This window comes from Delphinus delphis, chromosome 1, assembly GCF_949987515.2.
Source record: "Delphinus delphis chromosome 1, mDelDel1.2, whole genome shotgun sequence".
NCBI lineage: Eukaryota > Metazoa > Chordata > Mammalia > Artiodactyla > Delphinidae > Delphinus > Delphinus delphis.
The window spans coordinates 145095337-145118422 of record NC_082683.1 but is presented as its reverse complement, the minus strand read 5'-3'; the positions used below and the strand labels follow the sequence as shown (position 1 = coordinate 145118422).

Here is a 23086-nt window from a genome sequence, read left to right as displayed (position 1 = left end):
ATTTTAACAAACGTATGCACATTTGAATACAGAATTTTTTTTCTAGAGCAGTCTATTCAACATTTACCAGTAGACCACTGGATGGGGAAAGTGGGAAGGAGTGGGGGGAATAGTTTAAAACCAAAGGAGGAAGTACAATGTTTTTTCATTTGGGTTTTCAGTTTGCCCTCAGCATCCAACTGCCATGATACATGTCCACAGATGTTAATGCCTAAATATCTCCAGTAAAATACAACCACCCATCCCCACTACTAAGAATTAAAAGCACTTTACTTGAAAAAAATCAACTTTATTTTTTCTAGGTTAAAAAAAATAGAACCAGCTATTAATTTTTGTTGAGAAAATGCTTCTTTTGGTGTTCACATCTAAATTTCTGAAAAGGTGATCTGGTTACGAAAATAATCCCAAATGCGTTCATAAACCAGATCCACATGTGACCAGCCCTTTGCAAAATTTAATTACAGTTGCCACAGCCTTTACATTCATTCTTATCATATATTACAACATGCAGATACACAAAGAAAGACAGGTCAACAAGCTAAAGTAAACATTATGGCATCAGGAGAATGAAAATCCACCTGTATAAAATAAATACAACTTTGTAATAACTGTAAAGAAAATGAAAGCACTTAATACAACAATGGCAATTCAATGTACAACTGTTTCATTACCCAATCATGAAATGAGTTACTGTAAAATGCATAGACTCCTTACATGTAAAGAATTTGTGCATCACAGTCATGTGTTCAACAGTTTTACACAATAAAAATAAAGCCATTCAAAATATGTGTGCATACCTCGCAAGTAGATTACACTTAAAACTTTTTTTTGCTCTTTTAACTGTTTTAAAAAAATATTAAATGTAAAAATCCTCGAATGGAAATTTGCAGAAAAACCCTTATTTTATTTTCCATATAGCTACAGTCAGCCTTCCCCAACAGTTCAGCACCCTCAGCTTATCCCCAGGGTCCAGTTCCTAATTGTTGGGTACCAATGCAAAATGATTACAATAAAGCACCAACCAGCGACTGTTCCAGAGAACATCTGGCCCCTCTGTGACTGAGAAATGTCCAATTTAGGTGGTTTTGGTCCCAAAGGTATTAGTCTCTACTGTCTCATAAAGTGAACCAGTATACTTGCTGCCCAGGGTGGCTTTGACTTTGCCTTTCATGTTAACAGATGTAAAATTCACAGCACTACATTGCAAAAAAATAAGAAGAACCATTTTTATCCATCCTTTGTGGACCAGAGCTGACATACTCATAATGGTAACTCTGGAAGGAGGTCCTATGTAATGAAGGAAATAGCTGACTCTTCCTATTCAGCAATGCAAATAAAATTTTCTTAAATATAAAAAGAATCCAATAAGGCTATCCATGATTAACTTTCTACGATTATAACCAGGTCCCAATAGTTCAGAACAGTCTGTAGGGAAGTGATTGTCAAGAAACGTTACTAAGACAAATCCACCAGAAGTGAGTAACGTGAGCAAAGAATGAGAGGCATTCTTAACACTGATCCAAACACTATTAACGCTACAGGGATGTTCTGAGGTTTACATTTGGTGATTTAACGTTTCATTTTCACAAAAAGGCTCGAGAAAAATTACAATACCGCCAACTCTTGATTATTCATGGATTCCTTTTCTAGCCCATGGATTATTTAGGCTTTTGTGTTTCCTCTTCCTGAAGCTGTCTTTCCAAATCTTTTCACTACTCATTAACAGTCATAAATATGTAGGCAATAGAAACTAATAAACTCAAATCATTTTTTTAAATTAATATGCATCCCTAGAAGAAAAAAAGTTTGATGATAATAAAAACTCAAACACCTAAATACAATTAGATTTTTGGCTTACTATGACTTATTACTGGATTAACTATCCAGTAATCTCTAGTTCTTTTACTGTGGAAAATTAAGGGTTGGTTGTAATATTAACAACTACTTAATAACATGACAGATCTGAACTCAGAGCTAGCTTTAAAAAAAATCTACTATTTAGATTCTCAACTCGTTTGCCCACCCAAAACATCATTTTCCATTCTGTAATTTTCCTTTACCTTCTACTGGCATATAGGTTTCTCCACAATATCTGTATATTTCAACACCAATGAGAGTTTCTGAAGTTAAGCATGAACTGCTGGGGTGGTCACTTCTGTAGTCACTGCGCCTGCCTGTGGCCAAGCAGATGCTCCCCTCACTGCGACTCGTTGAGACCAGGGTCCAGCAGGGAGTTCTCAACCCTCTCTGCTGTGTGAATCTAGGCAGATCAGCTGAGACCAAGAAGTGCTGAGATTCTACAAGGCATAAAATTGGCACAGTTTTATTTTCTTTCCCCTTGACAAAATGTATATTTTCTAAACATCCTTTGATCTCACTTTGCAAAGAAAATACAAATTAGGACTTTTAATTCAGTTCTGTACAGTGGCATATTGCTGCTTCCCTGATTGCCATATAAAAACATGGATTCTCTCTTTACATTCTCTAGTACAAGCAGGAGAACTCCAGTTACTGATAACGGAAAGCACTATCAATGCTCTCAAACATTTTGCCAACAGAAGAGAGAGAACATGTTGATGAAGGATCAAAGAGGGATAGGGCAGATCAAATACACATCTATTTACAACTCACAGATCTATTTTCAAAAGTTAACTCACACATCTACTGGTATTTGTCACTCTACAGACTGTTGAAATGACTGCACTGGAAAAGTAAAGCATCTTACATAATAGTCTGTTTAACATATACAGTATATTAAACAATACCACGTTCCTTTGGAGCACAGTGATGGCAAAAGTGGCCCTAAACCACATTTATATATGCATGTATGCATTCCTCTCTCTTTTTTTATTTTCTTGGATGGGAGAACTGGCCACGCTATCTGCGGCTTGCTTAGCAACGAGGAAAAGGTCTATTGGCTAGGACTGTGCGTGCCATACTCGACAGTGAGCAACTTATCCTCCAGATGGCTGACTAATCTCTCAAATGAACAATTTCAATTCATCTTGTCAAGTAGTGTTTGCTGGGCCTCGAACAAAAGCATCTTTAAGCTTCTATCCGTCTTCCTATCATTATCCATACCTCTATATTGAGATTGGCTTCACCTAGTCACTGTCACTGTAAAACACATAAGGAAATGCTTAGATTTCAAAAAAAACTGCATCTTATAACAACCATTACCAAACTAAACACATTAACACTATCTTCTGCATTTCACCAGTAGTAGTCTAATATTCAATGAGGTATTTCAGGTAACGCATCATTCTATTTCACATAGGCATTGAATTAGCCCTAAAGATGAAGATGCTGTGGGCTTTGATTTGGTGTTGCTTTACCTTTCCCACATAACTGGGAGAAAATTCACATCTTTCCAGTTTTTTTGGTTTATTGAAAAAAGATAACACTAGCCTTTACTTTTATTTTCTGGCTACTTCTCAAAATTGTCATTTGTACGATTAGTGGCGATAGGGGAACCTACAATGCTCACATCACAGATAACTACCACTGACTCACTAGGATCTAAATAGTTTTATAGTCCCAAACCAAAAAATAGCCTCTCTCTCAACACTGGGAGTGCAGGTGATGGGCTGATGGCATGCCAGCACTTTTTGAGAAGTGTTTGGTTCTACTATGAGGTCAATCACATGAACATAGTGACAAATTTAAGAAAAAGAAGTTTTCTAGAAATAGAAACTTGACTTTATCCTTTCCAAAGGCAATTGGAAGAGACTGAGAAGCCCTTTTGCTGGTCTCTCTCCTGGTTACACCACTCTGACATGGGCAGCTCCTTGATGTGCTAAGGGAACACAGGTTCCGGGGGTGCCATGTGAGAACTTGTCACCACTGGAAGCCAGCGCCTGGCTTATCTCTTATTTTTTCTAATAAACTAGTCTATTTCACCTTAAATTGATCATTCAAATGTCTTACCTTAATTTGTTTCAACCATCCCCATATGCATTTAATGCTAATATGCAAAATGGAGGGAAAAAAAAAAAAAGGCTCTGAGTGGGACGGAAGCCTCGATGTGGTTGGTGCCCAATGCAGGCAGCGCTGGAGAGCGCCAGAGCACAGATCCACGTGCAGACAGGCAGCCTCTCAAAAATCCCACTCACTGATTATGCTTATGTTTGTTTTTAGGTTATAGTACTAATCCTTTGCTATATATGCATCTGATAAAAGTGCATTTTGTAAAAGACAATCATCAACCTATGATATGTCTTCTATACAAGAAGATAAATCAAATGACCCACCCCTCATACAAGGGGAAGCACTAGTGCATGTAAACACAGCATTGGACTGAGCTGGTCTTTCTGAAGAACACATTCTAGTACCAGAATATGTCCAGTGGACACTGCTTTGCCCCCCAGAGTATGCTTGACACTGAACTTCATGTAGCTGTGGAGGACCGGAGTGTCGCTGCGAACAACAGGGAAAGAGTTCTTCAGAAGGTGCCAACCAGCTCCCCTCGAGGTTACCAGTAACACAGCAAGAGTTGGTGGAGATGAGGGCGCTCTACAGCACTGCCTAACAGAGACTACTGGCTAAAAGGAACGGATGCGTACAACTTTCTGAGCTTGAACTAGATTAACAGGTATATCTGGTGGCAACAGAATTTGTCTCAGAGAGTCTTCTAGGATGATTTTATGATTTCCTCTTCTCCAAAAGTGATGTTTGCTTAAATGTGTGGTGGAGTGTATCTTTTTAAAACATGAAAAGTCCTTAAAACATATTTGCAGGTCATTATATTATTGATCCTCATTTTAGTAGAGTTTTAAAATATCCCAAAGGGGGATAAATATTAATCCATCCATTGAATTTCCTTTTCCTTTTTTTTTTTTATATTCTGATTTGTACATGTAAAACAATGCACGCTTATGAAAGTCCAAGCTCCTGTGGTGACCTTGACAAGTCCAAGTCAATTCCTAAAACAGGCAATGGTAAAAATACTGAAAGATGCTGTACCACATATAGCCTGACAAAAATGCAAAAGACTGTATAAGAAATAGCCACGTATTGCTGAGCGTCATTTCCCTGGAAACAGCTTCCTCATGGCCCTTGGGAGGTGGAAAAGCCCCTAAAAGACAAGATAGAAATATTAATTTGTTTTACTGTGGTGGTAGGTGTCCTAGAATAAAAGTTGAACATTAGTTTAACTAGAGTTTTTTGCTCTTGTTTTTTTTTAAAGCATCTTCTGTGACTTCTTGTCGCTCTTAAAGAGAGATATCATTTGAAATACGATTTTCAAACCGCTAAGCCTTTTCCTGCCTCCCTGAGTCTTTGCCTTTATTCTCTGGCTGGTACGCTCCTCCTCCACCTCAGTGAATGGCAGGCTCCTTGCATTCTTCCAATATCAGAAAAATACCACCCATCTAGTCTCCCCTTCCCCCGTCAGTCACTCTTATCTCCGTGTTTATTTCCTTCTTGGCACTTTCCACAATCTGTATTGATTGCAATCTACCTTTTCTTTTTTCTACAGACTGGTTTACTCTCTGTCTCCTGCTGGAATATAAGCTGCATGACAGAAGGCACTATGGCTGCATTGTTTTCCACTGCATCCCTATAGATTTCCACAATGGCCAGGACACAGGATGTGTGACTCAATTAAATAATTTCCAGGGAATTCCCTAGCGGTCCAGTGGTTAGGACTCTGTGCCCTCTGTGCCAAGGGCCTGGGTTCAATCCCTGGTCAGGGAACTAAGATCCTGTAAGCCATGTGGCGAGGCCAATAAAAAAGAAAATATTTCCAGAATAGCATAATTTATACTAATTCTTCTATTTACAAATTAAATGTTTTTGCCACAAAAGGGGTTGTAAATTACTGATATTATTTTCAAAAGGCAATATGGTTTATGGAATATGTCTTAATAATAAAAAGAGAAACACAAAGTAAACAGATGTCTGTAAATTCTCTTCTGGAAAGGAAGGCTAGACCACTTTGGAGCAATATTACCTAAGGTCATCCTGAAAACACTCTTCAGCATTTCAAATAGTCTTTGTCCTTGCTGATAATCCCCTAGGATAAGCTGATTCAAGAGAGGATTTGCTTCTCACAAACAATTTACAGAGAAGGCTTTTAAGTTTCAAGGTCTGTTATACAAATAGCTTTCTTAAAAAGAGTTACTATTATTGTTGCTACTATTTAGGCCAAATATCATAAAGAGATTGAGACTGAAAAAGAAGACAGATCTTGCTGGCCTTTTAATCACTTGATGCCTTCTTAGATATCCATCCTATCTCATCTTGAAAGAAATTTCTAGAGTAAGACCAAGGAATGCACACAGCAGAGAGAGGCATCTTGTTCAACTAGTCTTACTAGGAATCCTAATGGCATACACAATGTCCTACTCCTGTCATATTAATATGCACTACTCCAAAGCCCCAGGGTTGGAAAGTTGAGGAAGGAATCCTATCGAGGACAAAGTGAAACAACCCTAAACATAAAGAAAAAAGCCTTAAAGGTAATTAACAGCATCAGCCTTTGCTTATTAGTATTAGACCTTCTGTAGTCTGATTCAATATCTACTTTAATTCTGTACCAATAAAGTCTAGGTGGGAAGAAAATTGGGCCTCTACTAATCTAAAACCCCATGGCTATTCTCAGGCCCGGGACAACTTTCTCTTCATCTTTTTATCCCTATTGCAGGGTCTAGAAAATAGACCCATGGCACAGCTAACTGTGAAAGCACTTTGGTATGCCTGGTGTTCTACCAATGTTATTTCCTTCTTTCCTAACTTCCTTTTTTTCCTCCCTCTCCCCTCCCTGCCTCCTAGGTCTTTTTCCCTCGTTGTAGTTGTCACAGAACGTAGAGAATACTGAGTATAGAAAAGGGATCTTAGGGTAAATGTCTCCCTAGGAGAAAAATGTAATAAGGTTATATCCATGAAAACTTAACATGTAAACTTTATCCCTCCATGTAAAGAAAAGAATAAAGCATGTGAAAATGCAGTTATTTATTTATTTGGCCGCACAACATGCGGGATCTTAGTTCCCCAACCAGGGATTGAACTCACGCCCCCTGCAGTAGAAGTATGGAGTCTTAACTCCTGGACCACCAGGGAAGTCCCTGAAAATGCAGTCAAAAGTGATCTGAAACAACTGTATGGTGACGGTATCAGTCAAACAATCAAGTACAATGCCAACACATGAATGATATTTGCTATTTCATAAAACAGACCATATAATCGCAAATGTATGCTGGCCGTCTTCCAGACTGTGTACTCTCTTGAACTAGATCCATTTATACAAGGGATACTCACCATTTGATCTTTCCACACTGGCTGATGAAGAGCCTGAATAAATTTCACATAAATCTGTCTTTATAAAAATTCTAAGCTGAAATTCTTAAATACAGAAATACTGTGATTCCTTTAGGGTATCGGAAGAATCGAAAAATGGTTATCTCCCCTAACGTACATCTTTGAAACTATCAGTAACATCAGGAACATGTATAATAGGACTCTGTGTACCTGTTTCATAAAAATGTGATAAGAGGTCCTCTTTTTCAATAAAACGCTGATAGAGCCAGTCAGCAAGGTTATCAGTCTCCAGGGGTATATCTTTAATTGGAAAGATCCTATCAAGAGTCGGAAAAAAAGCAAAAACTACTTTAATTCAGAAGTCAGAATCATTCAGAACCACAACTTAGCTTTAGATTATCCTATATCTACAAATAATTATTGAGAAACACCTGTCTCCCCATGTTTGTAGGTTTAAGTAGGAATGGTTTTTGGAACAGGTGAAGTTGGTTTTTCTTTTTTTTTTTTGCTGTACGCGGGCCTCTCACTGTTGTGGCCTCTCCCGTTGCGGAGCACAGGCTCTGGATGCGCAGGCTCAGCGGCCATGGCTCACGGGCCCAGCCGCTCCGCGGCACGTGGGATCCTCCTGGACCGGGGCACGAACCCGTGTCCCCTGCATTGGCAGGCAGACTCTCAACCACTGCGCCACCAGGGAAGCCCCAGGTGAAGTTTTAAAATGCAGTTTCTTTAGAACACATTTAGAGTACTCAGACGCTAGGCCAAATAATGCATCTTGGCAATGTTCCTTTGGTGGGAATGCCTATGGACCAGACAGAATCTACCTAAATTGGTGTCTCTTTGTTAATCATATCAGAGATACTGGTTTCATGAGCAGGGCCAACTCTTTCTGACTGGGCGTGGTTGCTGGAAAATGATTCCGAAGAATCTGTGTCTGTGTCCTTACTCAACAGGAAATGGCCTGGGATGATCAGTGATATATATCTATTGCGAGTGAGAACAGAACAGTGGCAGCATGAGTAAGTGCAATACTAGAATTGACCTTGAAAAGGCGTTTCTTTTCTTTTTTGTTTTCCAATTTTGAGGGGGAGGTGTTATTTTTTTTCTTCATCAAAGGTATAAAGGTACAGTTTTAAAAATCTGCAAAAGGTTTTTTTGTATGAAAAAATGCAAACCACCTCCTCTGCCCTTTGTTTCTCCCCCCACAGAGGAATCGATTTTTACCTCTTGGTATTTATCGCCATATTTCTTCTTCAGTTTTAAGGCTTATCTACTGACTATCGAAGATGAGGACTAAGCTCCTTCCTCTTCCTGTTCCCACCACACATGTACATCCTTCCCATCTTCCCAATACACTTGTATGGTCATTTTAATTATCACAATATTTGATGTTTAAACTATTATAATCATGTAAATATATTCAAAGGTAAGCCATGTAGTAAATCGTGGCTACTGTTCCTTTCCTCCCCAATTTTTGTTCTCCTTAGATTGAGCAATTGCATTGTTTTCTATGTATACATAACCAATTCAACCACAAACTCTGGACCAGTTGTCTAAAATCAATTCTCTAGATCTATCCTTTGAAGGGCCAGATAGAAAATATTTAGACTTTGCAGGCTATTAAGATCTCTGTTGCAACTACTCTACTCTGCTTTGCAGTGTGAAGGCAGCCATAAACAAGGTATAAATAAATTAGCGTAGCTGTGTTCAAATAAAATTTTATTTAAAAACCAGGCAGTGGGCCAGGTCGACCTGTGGTCTAGATCTCCTCCCAGGGTATTCACCTACATCAGAAATCCTTTCAATTTCACCCTCCTGAGGAAACTTCACCCAGATTCTGGAATTGCTGCCTGTAGTGTTCATCCTGCAAAGCCCCTTCATCATCATCCTGGTGATTCTCTGTACTCCTAAAGTGGATTTAATGTTTCCTACATCTCATGGCTTCCTTTTCTGTATTTCTTCCACATTTTGATGGAGTACATCCTCCAGCAGTTTCTTGAGAAAAGGTACTTGAAATCTTGCATTTGCGCCGATGTCTTTTTTTCTGTCCTCATACCTGGGTTGATAATGTGACTAGATACAGGATTCAGGGTTGGAATTCATTTTCTTCCATCTCTGTTTTTTTTGTCCTCCTTTCTGAGATTTCTTATTTAATTTCAAACTTTTTACTGAGTTTTTTTTTTTTTAATCATACCTTTAGTTTCTAAGAGCTCTCTGAGTGTTCCTTTTTTTTTTTGCGGTACGCGGGCCTCTCGCTGTTATGGCCTCTCCCGTTGCGGAGCACAGGCTCCGGACGCGCAGGCTCAGCGGCCGTGGCTCACGGGCCCAGCCGCTCCACGGCATGGGGGATCTTCCTGGGCCGGGGTACGAACCTGCGTCCCTTGCATCAGCAGGCGGACTCTCAACCACTGCACCACCAGGGAAGCCCAAGAGTTTTCTTTTTTATCATAAGATTTGCATTTTATCAATTTTTTCCATCTACCGAAATGCTTATATAATTTCTCCCTTTATTCTGTTAATGTGATTAATTAAAGGGACTGATTTTGAATGTTAAACCAAACTTTCATTCCTGGAATGTATGCTCTCAGTATACAATATGATGCATTTTAAATATTTTGCTGGTTAGTCTTATATCTATAATCATGTAAGAGATTTGCCTATAAATTTTCCTTTCTTATAATATCCCTGGTTCAGGTTTTGGTATCCAAGTTATGCTGGTCTCATAAAACAAGCTAGGAAGTATTCCCTCTTTTTGATGCTCTGAATTAATTGCACTTAATGTCCTTTAATTCTTCTTTTTAATGACTATAGGATCTGAGATGATGTCCCCTTTTTCGTTCCTGATATCAGTAACATGGACCTTTTTTTTTTCGTTGATCAGCCTTGCCAGGAGCTGATCAAGTTTACAGTGTTTTCAAAAAACCAATTATTTTTGGTGTCATTATTCCTTCTATTGTATGTTTTCTATTTCAGTAAATTCTCCTTTATTATCCCCTGTCTTCTACTATCTTTGGATTGCATTTACTTTTCTTTTTCTAACTTCTTGAGATAGATATTTAGATTGCTGATTTTCAATTTTCTTCTTTTCTAATGGAAGCTTTTAAGGCTATAAATTTCCTCTAAACACAGATTAAGGTGTATCCCATACATTTTTATAGATCATATTTTCATTATCATTCTGTTAAAAATATTTTCTAATTTCATTGCAATCTCTTAATACATGGTAAACATTAAATTACTCTACTCACTATTGATGGGCAGTTTCTCATCTTTTGTTATTATAAACAATGTTACAATGAATAACACTGTGCAAATGTCCATTCATATGTGTATATCTATAGGATAAAATTCCGGAAGTGAAACTGCTAAGTCAAAGGCTAAATGTATTAGTAATTCTGAAAGATGTTGCTACATTGTCTTCATAAAGATTATACCACTTTATACTAGCAATTTATGAGAATGCCTCTCACAGAAAGATTTTTAAGCTGGAGAATAATAAAATCAGAAGGCTCTGATTTAGGTATAGAAGATGCCTAGCAGTGTTTCACAACTGGGATATGCCAATTTGGGGACACATTCTTGGGAATCCATCTATGAGCTCTCTTTAAGAAAATAGATATGTTATGTTTTCATTTTAATATTAACCTTAATAAAAATATTCTGAATCATGGATAAACATGTGAGTAAGTACTGCCATGTGACTTTGGTGCCTATGTTTACAGTCATTTTGGCACAATGCAGGACTACTTTAAAAGGCCAGAGAAGTTAACGGGGGACATACTTAAGAGCAAAATCTATTCTTTCACCTCTTAAAAGTCACCTCTCCCTGTGATCTTTAACATCCATTAAAATAAAATGAGAGAGGGGCTTCCCTGGTGGCGCAGTGGTTGAGAGTCTGCCTGCCGATGCAGAGGACACGGGTTCGTGCCCCGGTCCGGGAAGATCCCACATGCCACGCGGCGGCTGGCCCATGAGTCATGGCCGCTGAGCCTGCGCATCTGGAGCCTGTGCTGCGCAACGGGAGAGGCCACAACAGTGAGAGCCCCACATACGGGAAAAAAAAAAAAAAAAAAATGAGAGAAGTTCTGCTTCTTGTAATTGTAGAGTAATTCATAGGTAACAGTTATAAATTCTGGACAAAATGCAAAAAGTAATTAGTGGAAGGCACTGGACAGTGACTAAAGGCAGGCAGATATTGGAGCAGAGTCAACACTTGGCAGACAGGAATGGCACTGGTTTTCCAGTTTTTATAGCTTTTAACCTGAGAATAGTTCCCCTATGTAAGTCTTCCTGGTTGCAGAATCGGAGGACAGAGATTAGGGTGACCATAGCAGTTGTAAAGTGAGGAATCCCAGAAAGAAGTAAGCACTGAGTGGGAGCCACGACTTCTGAGTATAACCCCCACTCAGATCTCTGGGTAACCCCTGAACTATGTATGTATGAGGCAGACTCCAGCAGAATAAAGCCAGTGGACACAGGGAGATGCCCAGAGCTATGCAGGAAATATAACTATTCAGGAAATTTAATCATTTGTTTATTTTTCTTTTTGCCAAATTAAATGTCCTTAATATTTGGATTTTTAGGAAAGTCAGTTAACATCATCCTGATACTAGTGGAATGTTTTGTTTGTTTCTTCCATGGAAGTGTATTTTTTTTTTTAAATTGTAGTATAGTTGATTTAGGGAATGTTTTAAAATTAAAAATTAACAATTTAAACTTAAAAATCAAATTTTATTTTTTAAATGAATGGTATTACAAATTACTGACTTTTTACTTTTAGATAATTTAATACTGTCTTAACACAGTTTTGTAATATAAGTAGTGCTCTTTAAACTATTCACCTCTACCACACTAGGTACAGTCCAATGGTTTGGGAAATTATTTGTATTATTATTATTTTTTTTTTTTTGCGGTACGCGGGCCTCTCACTGTTGTGGCCTTTCCCGTTACGGAGCACAGGCTCCGGACGCGCAGGCTCAGTGGCCATGGCTCAAGGGCCCAGCCGCTCCGCGGCATGTGGGATCTTCCCGGACCGGGGCACGAACCTGTGTCCCCTGCATCGGCAGGCGGACTCTCAACCACTGCGCCACCAGGGAAGCCCTGTATTACTTTTTAACCTCTAAAAATATACTATTTCTATAAATATAAAAGCAGGTCTAATCAACCTAAGGATAACTAAGAAAGAACCATAGAGATAAAGAATATCCTTGGGCTTCCCTAGTGGCGCAGTGGTTAAGAATCTGCCTGCCAATGCAGGGGACAAGGGTTCGAGCCCCGGTCTGGGAAGATCCACATGCTGCGGAGCAGCTAAGCCCGTGAGCCACAACTACTGAGCCTGCGCTCTAGAGCCTGCAAGCCACAACTACTGAGCCTGTGTGCCACAACTACTGAAGCCCACGTGCCTAGAGCCTGTGCTCCACAACTAGAGAAGCCACAGCAATGAGAAGCCCGCGCACCACAATGAAGAGTAGCCCCCGCTCGCCACAACTAGAGAAAGCCCACGCACAGCAACAAAGACCCAACCCAGCCAATAATAAATGAAAGAAAGAAAGGAAGGAAGGAAGGAAGAAAGAAAGAAAGAAAAAGAATTTCCTGATTTCCTGAAATAGTACTTAAAGCAGCTTTATAAGGAGAAAAGTGACATTGAATATAAGGCTGAATTAATAGAGGAAGTTTGGGTTTACCAATTAAACTCTTGAAAGAATATGGTGAGGCTGGTGAAGTACCTATTGCTTTAAATGGGGTGAGTGTGGGAGTGGGGCTGTGTTTTAACCGAAAACCTACCCTTCCATTCGCCTAGAGCAGCTGGGACATTCTCTTGCCTTAGGAGGCAGCCAGGAGGGCAGACCAAATGCTCCCTCAACAGCAATCTACCTCTATTACTCCGATTCTTTGGTCACCATGGGATTAAAATATTAAAACAACTAATCTTCTAATATGGCAGAGTGTCAAATGCACTGAATACCAGTCCTCTTGGAATCAAATAAAAGGAGTTCTTGTGGGATATAAATAAATAACAGAAACAAATCTTTCCAATACCAATAGCTATCCAATGAAAACTTAGCTCTTAATTTTCAAGAAATAAAAATTATTATCAGTAATCCAGAATGTGCTCTTAAACACAGAGTATTCCACCAAAATCCACAGTATTAGATTTAAGAGCACTAGATAAATTATACTTTCACAAAAAGATATAAAATAATGCTTAGCTGGCACCTATACATTCTCACTAGAATTTTCATGCCACAAAGACTCCCAAACGTGAGCTAACAAACACCATGGCTAAATCCTCAATTCAATTATGCCAACTACATATTAGGAGCTAATAAGCACTGAAGAAGATAAACTGTTTGTGCTTTCTAAAACCTGATAACCTAGCAGAGGGATCAGACAAGCAAAAAGTCTAAAATCAGAATGTGGTAAATGTTATATAAGGAGTTTAAACAATTTCTCTGTAAGTTTAAATGAAGGGGTGTGCATGTCTACTTATGATATAGCCTACATGGAAAAGGCATCACTTGAGTTGTCCTAAAAGAGTCAGTAGGATTAAAAAACTTAAAACAAATTTTTAACAGAGTAACAATATGCATATAGCTTTCAAGAATCAGAGCAGTACAAGGTTCACAACGAAAAATAATAGACCTATTTTTTCCCTCGTCAGATCCCTGTTCCCCAGATACAACCCCTTTCAACTTTCTTTTGCTGTTCACTTCCACATTGCTTATAAACATGCTAGACTGTCCAATTTAAAGTGTATTCATTGACTTCCTATTAAGGAAGATAAGGATTTGGCTTTCTTCTACCTTTGTCGTCTGCTCCTTTGGCTTCCTCCTCCTCCTCTCCTACAGTTAATAATTCCTCCTCAGTGCCAACTCTGTCCTTCATAACTATGCTTATTAGTTTATGTTCTATTTATTTTCTTATGTGTCTGTTTCCTCTATCAGACTGTGCTATACTCATCTTTGCATACCCATGTGCACATCAGTGCCTGCTCCTTTGTGGGACTCAAGTTTGCTGAACTGAATTAAATGCAAAGTAATCCGCCAGCATAAAACATGATGAGGTACCATCTGGAGACAGCCACAATACCACAGGTACAGTTAACTGACACCAGCAGGGCTGGTATGACAAGAATAACTCAGAAATGCGGAAACTACTTGTCACCAAAAATAGATTTATGGACAAGAACAGATCCTGTCAAATTTAACGTATCAGAAGATCTCCCAGCACTCAATTCCCAGAAGTTTTGCTTTGAGCCATCGTCCTTAGGTAAGCTGCTCAGGCCTCATCCTCAACATTCTAAAACGTAGTATTTGTAGCTTCCTCCTGCATCCACTAGAAAGGTTTAAAAAAAACCCCACTCAGCTATGTGAAAAACAATTTCAGCAACTCAGATATAAACTTTTTTCCACTTTAATAGAGGAATAAACCAAGGCTCTAAGGTAGCAAACCTAGGGTCATATAGGAGAGAATTTTGAGTGACTTTTTAAGGTTTGTGTAGAAAGGGAGATGGCAAATACTCAGCACCTAGACTACTGCTTCCCCTCACAGTCAGGGACAATTGAGCCTGTTACGCCTTCCCCTTGAGTCCTGCTCCTTGAAAGAGTCAAAGCCATAGCAAACTAACATGCCACTTGAGGGCATAAACAATGAGATGGCATTGTTTACACCTCAAATTTATTTATTATATCTTTTTTCGTATTACGTCCTTTGAGACACAGATGCTTGCTGAATGAACTGAACTATCCAGTAAGCAAAATATAAGATTGGTATATTTGCTTAAGAGAATCGCTATTATGTTTTCCATGAGTCTAACGACATTTAAAATTTTTTCTTAAGGCTTTTTTTTTTAGAGTAGTTTAAGGTTCACAGCAAAATTGAGGGGAAGGTACAGAGATTTTTCCATATCTCCCTAATGACTTTTAAAATAATTTTTATTTTGAAATAATTTCAGACTCAAAGAAAAGTTACAAAAATAGTGCAAAGAATTCATATATATGCTTCACCCAGATTCCCCAAATATCATTATTTCCCATATTTACTTTATCATTCTTTTTCTCCATATATATATTTTCTGATGTATATATTTTCTGATATATGTATATATATGATCTTTCCTCAATTTTTGAGAGTAAGTTACAGATGGTGTGCCCCCTGAACACTCCCATGAGCATTTTCTAAATACAAGAACAGTCTCTTATATAACCATGCTGCAATGATCAAAATCAGGAAATCAACACTGATACTATTACCTAATCTACAATCTACAGATTTCATTCAAATTTTGCCAAGTGTCCCACCAATGTCTATAACAAAAAAAAGAAAAGAAAAAAGACAGAAACAAAGGAATAAAGAAACAAGAAAAGAAACAAAAAAAAAGGTACCATGCTTTAGGAAGAGGAGAATAGCAGTGAAATAAATAACACAGGGTGAAGTATCAATATCAATAAAGGGAATATATTTTTTAACATCTTTATTGGAGTATAATTGCTTTACAATGGTGTGTTAGTTTCTGCTGTATAACAAAGTGAGTCAGTTACATGTGTACATATATCCCCATACTCCTCCCTCCTACCCTCCCTATCCCACCCCTCTAGGTGGTCACAAAGCACTGAGCTGATCTCCCTGTGCTATGTGCTGCTTCCCACTAGCTATCTATTTTACATTTGGTAGTGTATATATGTCAGTGCTACTCTCTCACTTCATCCCAGCTTACCCTTCCCCCTCCCCATGCCCTCAAGTTCACTCTCTACGTCTGCGTCTTTATTTCTGTCCTGCCCCTAGGGTTCATCAGAACCATTTGTTTTTTTTTTTTGTAGATTCCATATATATGTGTTAGCATACGGTATTTGTTTTCTTCTTTCTGACTTACTTCATTCTGTATGACAGATGGTTTTCTCAGAGTATATGCCCAGTAGTGGGATTGCTGGGTCATATGGTAGTTCTATTTTTAGTTTTTTAAGGAACCTCCATACTGTTCCCCATAGTGGTTGTATCAATTTACATTCCCACCAACAGTGCAAGAGGGTTCCCTTTTCTCCACATCCTCTCCAGCATTTATTGTTTGTAGATTTTTTATGCTGGCCATTCTGACCAGTGTAGGTGATACCTCATTGTGGTTTTGATTTGCATTTCTCTAATGATTAGTGATGTTGAGCATCCTTTCATGTGTTTGTTGGCAATCTGTATGTCTTCTTTGGAGAAATGTCTATTTAGGCCTTCCACCCATTTTTGGATTGGGCTGTTTGTTTTTTTGATATTGAGCTGCATGAGCTGCTTGTATATTTAAGAGATTAATCCTTTGTCAGTTGCTTCATTTGCAAATATTTTCTCCCATTCTGAGGGTTGTCAATAAAGGGAATATTTAATAGGCAAATATACTCCAGGTAAGAAGTAATGAAATCTGAGCTAGGCTATGGCATTGAAATAAGAAGAGGGAATAGAAACAAACATTGCAGAGGTACCTTTCATAGGAAATGGTGGCTGGATTTGAGAGAGAGGATAAAATTTTATAGTGTAAGAGTCAAAGAACTCCAAAATTTTTATTCTGGGTGAGGGCAGAATGATGTCACCATAAACCCCAATTGGAAAGCCAGGAGAAACAAGTTGGTGTGAAGGAAAATGAGTTCAGTTCTAGACATATTAGGTTTGAAGAAGCAACAGGGTATCCAGGTGGAGGCAAGGAAGTTAAGTGAGGATTTGGAACTTGGCAGAAAGACTGAGAGCTGGAGGTACACCTACAGAGGATCCACTGCTACATAGTCTCCTATTATGGACTCAACCTCCACAGGAAAAAAAAAAGAGGACTAAAAACAGGCTCCTAGAGAAGGTCTATACTTAAGTAATCTCTGTGTGTTTGTGTGTGTATTCCTGTATTAAATGGAAGGTTAGACAAAAAGACCTAGCTAGCCCTTTCTACTTCTCAGATCCAATCCAATGACTTTAAGTAACTAAAATATAAATAATGATCAGTGAGAGTTATGCTTAACCACTATTCACTTAAAAGTTAAACTCTAAGAAGTTTTTTGAAAATTTGGGGGACATAATATTTCCAACAAAACTTAATTAGAAAACGAAAAGCATTTTTTGAATACCAATGGCAGGCATTGTCCTTGACTCTAGAGAAATCTGAAAGTGAAAAACGACGTGGTGAGCCCCCAGAGGGCCAACAAGGTGGGATAGAGCACTTCATTTCCAAAGCTTATTATGTCCAGATTCATATACTGAAAAATGACTTAGCAAATCAGATTTTAGGTTATGTCTTGGTTCTATGTTAACATTAAAAATTTCTTTCATGTATATCTATAACTTCTTATAAACATTTGAGAAGAAATTAAGCATATCTTCTAACTAGAGGATAGAGATTTTATCTTATTTGAAATGATGATTCGCCTCTTTCAAATCTTCAACTTCATTACAGAAACACAGAATTCAATCCATAATATAGTCAAACCTCAATTAAGACCACTTATTTAATACCATCAGCATCCTGAATGGTGCCAAACTAAAATGCTTTGTTTTCTTAAAGAAAAGGGAAAACAACTGCTGGGGCAGAAAAGAGAAAAGAACTTGGGGGTGGTGAACATAAATAAAATCAGTCAAGCAGAACTAAAAACTTGAAGATTAAATTTAATGTGTAACTTTCCATTTTCCAACTGGAAGCTTTGAATAGTGACTTATGACTAAAACATCCAGCCTTTTCCAGGGAAAAGCTAGGGCCCAGAGGCAAAGCAATAGAAAACAAGAGATGACAAGAAAAGCAGACAGGAAGAAGAGAATCAGAAGTAGAGGTGAAATGAGCAATAATTATAAGTGCTGATAGACAAAAGGCCCATAAGAAAAACTGAAGATAGGACAATGTTTCCTTCTCCCGGGGAAAAAAGCCACTTTTAGTTCAAGAGGCACTCTAATGACCTCACTCCCAGGTAAGTAATTTGGGGGCCAGGGCTGAGGGTGGTAAACCTCTAAACCTGCATCATTAGTACCTGTGTATACCACTTAGGTGTGAACCACTTTAGTGTTACTCACAGTTACTGGGAAAAGGTGACGTGAAACCTCATTATGTTGAATAACTGATTTTTACTATATTAATTATATTCTACTTTATTCTAGATTTTATACTAAAAAATTATTATAGAAATTTAAGCCTCACAAAAATTATGGATGAAACACTAGAATATGAAAATCTAGATTATATAATTTGAGCATTTCAATACCTTGATTGAAAGGGGTAAAATCTATTTGGTATCTATTAAATAGTATGCATTTTAAATGTGAACTTATTAAATTCTTATAACTACCCGATGAAAATGCTTTTGTTGCAATTACTCAAATGATTATTAAACCAAAATTCTAAATTGTGGGCAATTTCTTTTTTCAATTAATCCATTCATACTGTAAAAAAAAAAAAAAAAAAAGGCCTAAAATAGTACAAAGAGAAGTAAGAGTCCCTCCCCAGAGGCATTCACTGTCAACAGTCAAATACCAACCATTCAGCAGTCACTGTGCTGCCTTTTCTGGGGGGATGGGGTGGGACAGGGGAGAGGTAGCAATTACTTTTTGGACTTTTAAGTGCTGCATGCCAAATATACAATTAAATTATAACTAAGCCTTTATTATACTGGTTTTTAAGATGCCTCTCAGTTTCAGAGATGTTAACATGTGAAAAAATATGTATCTTAATGGGTGAAATATGGTATATGATGTCTCGCTGATTGTGTTTTTCAGAATTTAAATGCAGTATCTAAGAAGTAACACTACTTTATGGGATGGGCTTCAAATATCACCTTTATAACTATCAACTATAAGAAATATAATTAGAAAATCATCAATCATACACATGTTCCCAAGTAAATGTGGCTTTTCTAATCTTTCCATTGATCTGACCCTGCCCTCATACCACACTGCTTTAATTACACTAAGCCTTGACATCTGGTAGGAAGAATTCCTCTGTCTTGTTCATCTTCAACACTATCTTAGCTATTCATTTATCTTTACTCTCTCAAATGAATTTCAGAACCATTTGTCAAGTTTCCAGAAAAACCCTCCTGGATTCTGATCATAATCCTCCTGGATATAATGTATTTGCAATTATGTTAAATTTATAGATTAATTTGGGAGAACTGACATCTCTATAATTTTCAGCCTTCCCCTCTATGAACACAGTATCTCTTTCCACTTATTCAGGTCTTTTATGTTCTTCGATGCAGTTTTATATTTTCCTTCATAAAAGTCTTCTACATTTTTTCTTAAGTTTTATTGGTAGATACTTTATAGTCTTCTTGCTTCTCAGATAAGTATCTTTAAAAAAATTACATTTTCTATTTATGTCAGTAAAAAGGGATAATATTGATTTTTTTCTGTGATGATTTTATATCAAGATTGCTAAACTCTATAAATAGAAGGTGAACTCAGTTTCTTGGGTTTTCTATGTAGACTATTGTGATGGTTAACTTTTTTTTTTTTTTTGCGGTACGCGGGCCTCTCACTGTCGTGGCTTCTCCTGTTGCGGAGCACAGGCTCTGGACGCGCAGGCTCAGCGGCCATGGCTCACGGGCCCAGCTGCTCCGCGGCATGTGGGATCTTCCCGGACCGGGATACGAACCCCTGTCCCCTGCATCGGCAGGCGGACTCTCAACCAATGCGCCACCAGGGAAGCCCTAACTTTGTTTTTATATTTGAAAACTCTAATGGTTTACACCTATGAAAATATGTTACCTATTTACTTCCAATGGATATGTAATTTGAGTAGTTTTCCTCTTTAAAGGCAGGCTTTTGTGGCAATTGTGATCTTCCTTGGGACCAACTACTCCCTTAGTAACTTAGTTGCCATGTGTTGAGATCTTTGACGAGGAGATAAATGGCTTATAAAGCAATCAATTCTATCCAGGTCCTATCAGCATCATTTTTTGATATGAATACCTATACACATTTACCTCAAACACTTTAAAAAAAGAAAGGTCTATATTAAAAAAATCTCAAGGAGTTGTTGCAGAATATTCAATAAATGGTTTTGCTGTTGTTCATGCAAAAGACATAGGCATATTAAAATATTAAAAATTTGGAAGTGTAAGTCATTGCTAAATTATCAATTCAATCATTTAGAAAATCTTACATGACTTAATGATTTAAAAACAAATTCCATTTCTATTAATACAAATCTACTTACCCCAGTTGAGTACATATTTATCCTTGATATTTGCCCTTTAAGTTAATTACTTTCACTCAAGAGTGTCAGGCGATCAAATAATCATAGTTCCTCTAGAATGCCATTTTTAGAGACTTTTATCACTCAGTGAAAATAACTACTTCAAATGATATTTTCATATTAAAAATTCAGCATAAGAATGATTTTGAGCCAACTGTTTTCACTATCAATTATAATTTAATATTAAAACATTCACAATGTCCTGAGATAGTACTTTATGTTGGCTTTACGCTGAGTACTAATGTGTAATTCTTACCTGTAATGTACATGTGTGACTACTGGTTTCCTGTATCCAAGGATCCAGGTTTGAATATCTATGGGTTCAGCTTTGGGATAAGCTATGGTTGTATCTATTATCCACTGGAGGCCTTTCGATCTGCTGTCTGAGAACAATATAAAATTGGATCAATTTTTATATTATTTGCAGTAAATAACATAGTATAGAATTATAAAGCATACTGATATATCCTTTGCTTTAAGAGAATGAACTTTGGCGTTACTGTTCTTTAGGATGAAATTAAGCATTTCCTATTACATTATAAAATGGCTGAATCTCAAACAAATTAAACAACAGAGTGCTATAGTTTATTGGACATGCATCATTTAAGCATTCAATACAATTATGCAGTATCAAGGTCTAATTTACATTTTATCTCTCATAAAAACTGGCCTACAAAAAAAGTCAGTAGCTAAAGTATCACATCACAAAAGCGAAAAGCAGACCTTAAAACAAAAAACTCCACTCACTAAATATAACACAATATAATAGAAACACCAAGTTTTGTGATACTTGGGAGGCATTAATAAATATTGAAATAAGGTAATAAAATTAAGCATTTTATTGATGCACATGATCATCAGTTGCTGCTCTTGTTCAAAACAAACAAAAAACTCCTTCCATTTTAGCAAGAGTTATATAAAAATAAAGCAATAAATCTGTCTACCCTTTGGTAGGTACAACAGGTAACTACCGTTGTGAGAGGGGCTGGGGAAGTTCTGTTTACTTTGGTCCTCTGCGCGCTGTTTTTATTCCCAGCACGGAGTACAAAGTTGAGCAAGAAGCATGGACATATATATATACACTACCAAACGTAAGGTAGATAGCTAGTGGGAAGCAGCCGCATAGCACAGGGAAATCAGCTCGGTGCTTTGTGACCGCCTGGAGGGGTGGGATAGGGAGGGTAGGAGGGAGGGAGATGCAACAGGGAAGAGATATGGGAACATATGTATATGTATAACTGATTCACTTTGTTATAAAGCAGAAACTAACACACCATCGTAAAGCAATTATACCCCAATAAAGATGTTAAATAAAAGAATTGAGACGAGAATTTTCAAAGAGAACGCTGATAGCTAGACTTTAAAGTGTAATGGTCTACCCTTTGTTTGAAGTATTTAAAGGATCCCTAAAAATATAAAACTTATTTTTAAATATAAGGCCAAATGTACAGTAGGAATCAATAATATTTTACTTAAAATATCAAATAATTAAAAACTGGCCTTAAATTCTTTTAAAATTTTAGACAACATTCTGAAAGGGAAGAAATAATCATATAAGACATAAGCTTAAAAAATTTAATTTTTAAATAACATATTGCTAAAGGAACAGAATGTATGTAAAGAGACACATTTTAACAAGCTACCAGTGATGTACATGCTATAATGTTTAGGGGTAAAGTACACTGATGTCTGCAACTTACTTTGAAATGCGTTAAAAAAATACAACCAAGATGGACTAATAGATGGATAGAAGGATGGAGAGAGATGTGATAAAGCAAATATAGTAAAGTGTTAATTATAAAATCTAGTTGGCCAGCTCATGGATATTAACTGCAAAATTATTTCAACTTTTATGTATGTTTGAAAATTTTTATAATAAAATGGTTGGGAAAAATCACCAGAGTTCAGTTTAATATCTATTAAATCATACAATAAACAAAAGAATACTAATCCTTTTAAAGTTAATTAGAGGGACTTCCCTGGCGGTCCAGTGGTTAAGACTCCGCACTTCCATTTCAGGGGGCACAGGTTCAATCCCTGGTCGGGGAACTAAGATCCCACGTGCCGCACAGGGCGGCCAAAATAAATATATAAAAACTTAAAAGTTAATTAGATACAACTTAATTTTTATATGTGTATGGACGGACCTCACATTAAAACAGACATGAAGGCATGGTTTTTGTTTATATGGAATAAAATACTAAATAGTGAGTATGAAAACTAAAGAAAATAAAACACAAAATGTCCATACCAAAGCAGAGAAGCAAATAGTAAAATCTAAGTAAAACTAGTTTTGGGGTATACGGTTTTCTAAAATTTCTTATGATTTTCCTAAGCTGCTAGAATAAAAACTTTTTTCTTGATAGGTAAGAAGTGGATTTATTTAGAGAGATACACATTCCATAGACAGAATGCTGTCCATCTCGAAAAGCAAGACTGGCCCTGGGAGAATCACACTCCACAGACAGAGTGTGGGCCATCTCAGAAGGCGAGAGGCCTAAATTTTAACTAAGGTAAGATAAGTAATAAACAATTTCACTTTGGTTATAAACAGAGATTGCTTCTCTCCAAAAGAAAAAACCATTTTTCTTCCCTCTTGTGTAATCAGTATGACAAGCGCCCATT

At 37.4% G+C, this 23086-nt stretch overlaps 1 protein-coding gene across 4 annotated transcripts in view; it reads right to left on the bottom strand.

The window, feature by feature from the left end:
• Positions 1–268: 268 nt before the first annotated feature.
• The window catches only part of LPGAT1 (lysophosphatidylglycerol acyltransferase 1), a 125280-nt gene continuing 102462 nt past the window's right edge, over positions 269–23086 (bottom strand). For 3 of the 4 annotated variants that reach the window (XM_059995117.1, XM_059995108.2, XM_059995095.2), the window contains 3 exons: positions 20718–20844; positions 7468–7574; positions 269–5074 (listed from right to left, as the gene is read on the bottom strand). In XM_059995117.1, the coding sequence (XP_059851100.1) occupies positions 4923–5074; positions 7468–7574; positions 20718–20844 (386 nt within the window). In that variant the 3' untranslated portion in view covers positions 269–4922. The remainder of the gene's footprint in view (positions 5075–7467; positions 7575–20717; positions 20845–23086) is intronic. The other variant, XR_009516640.2, reaches the window with a different exon arrangement.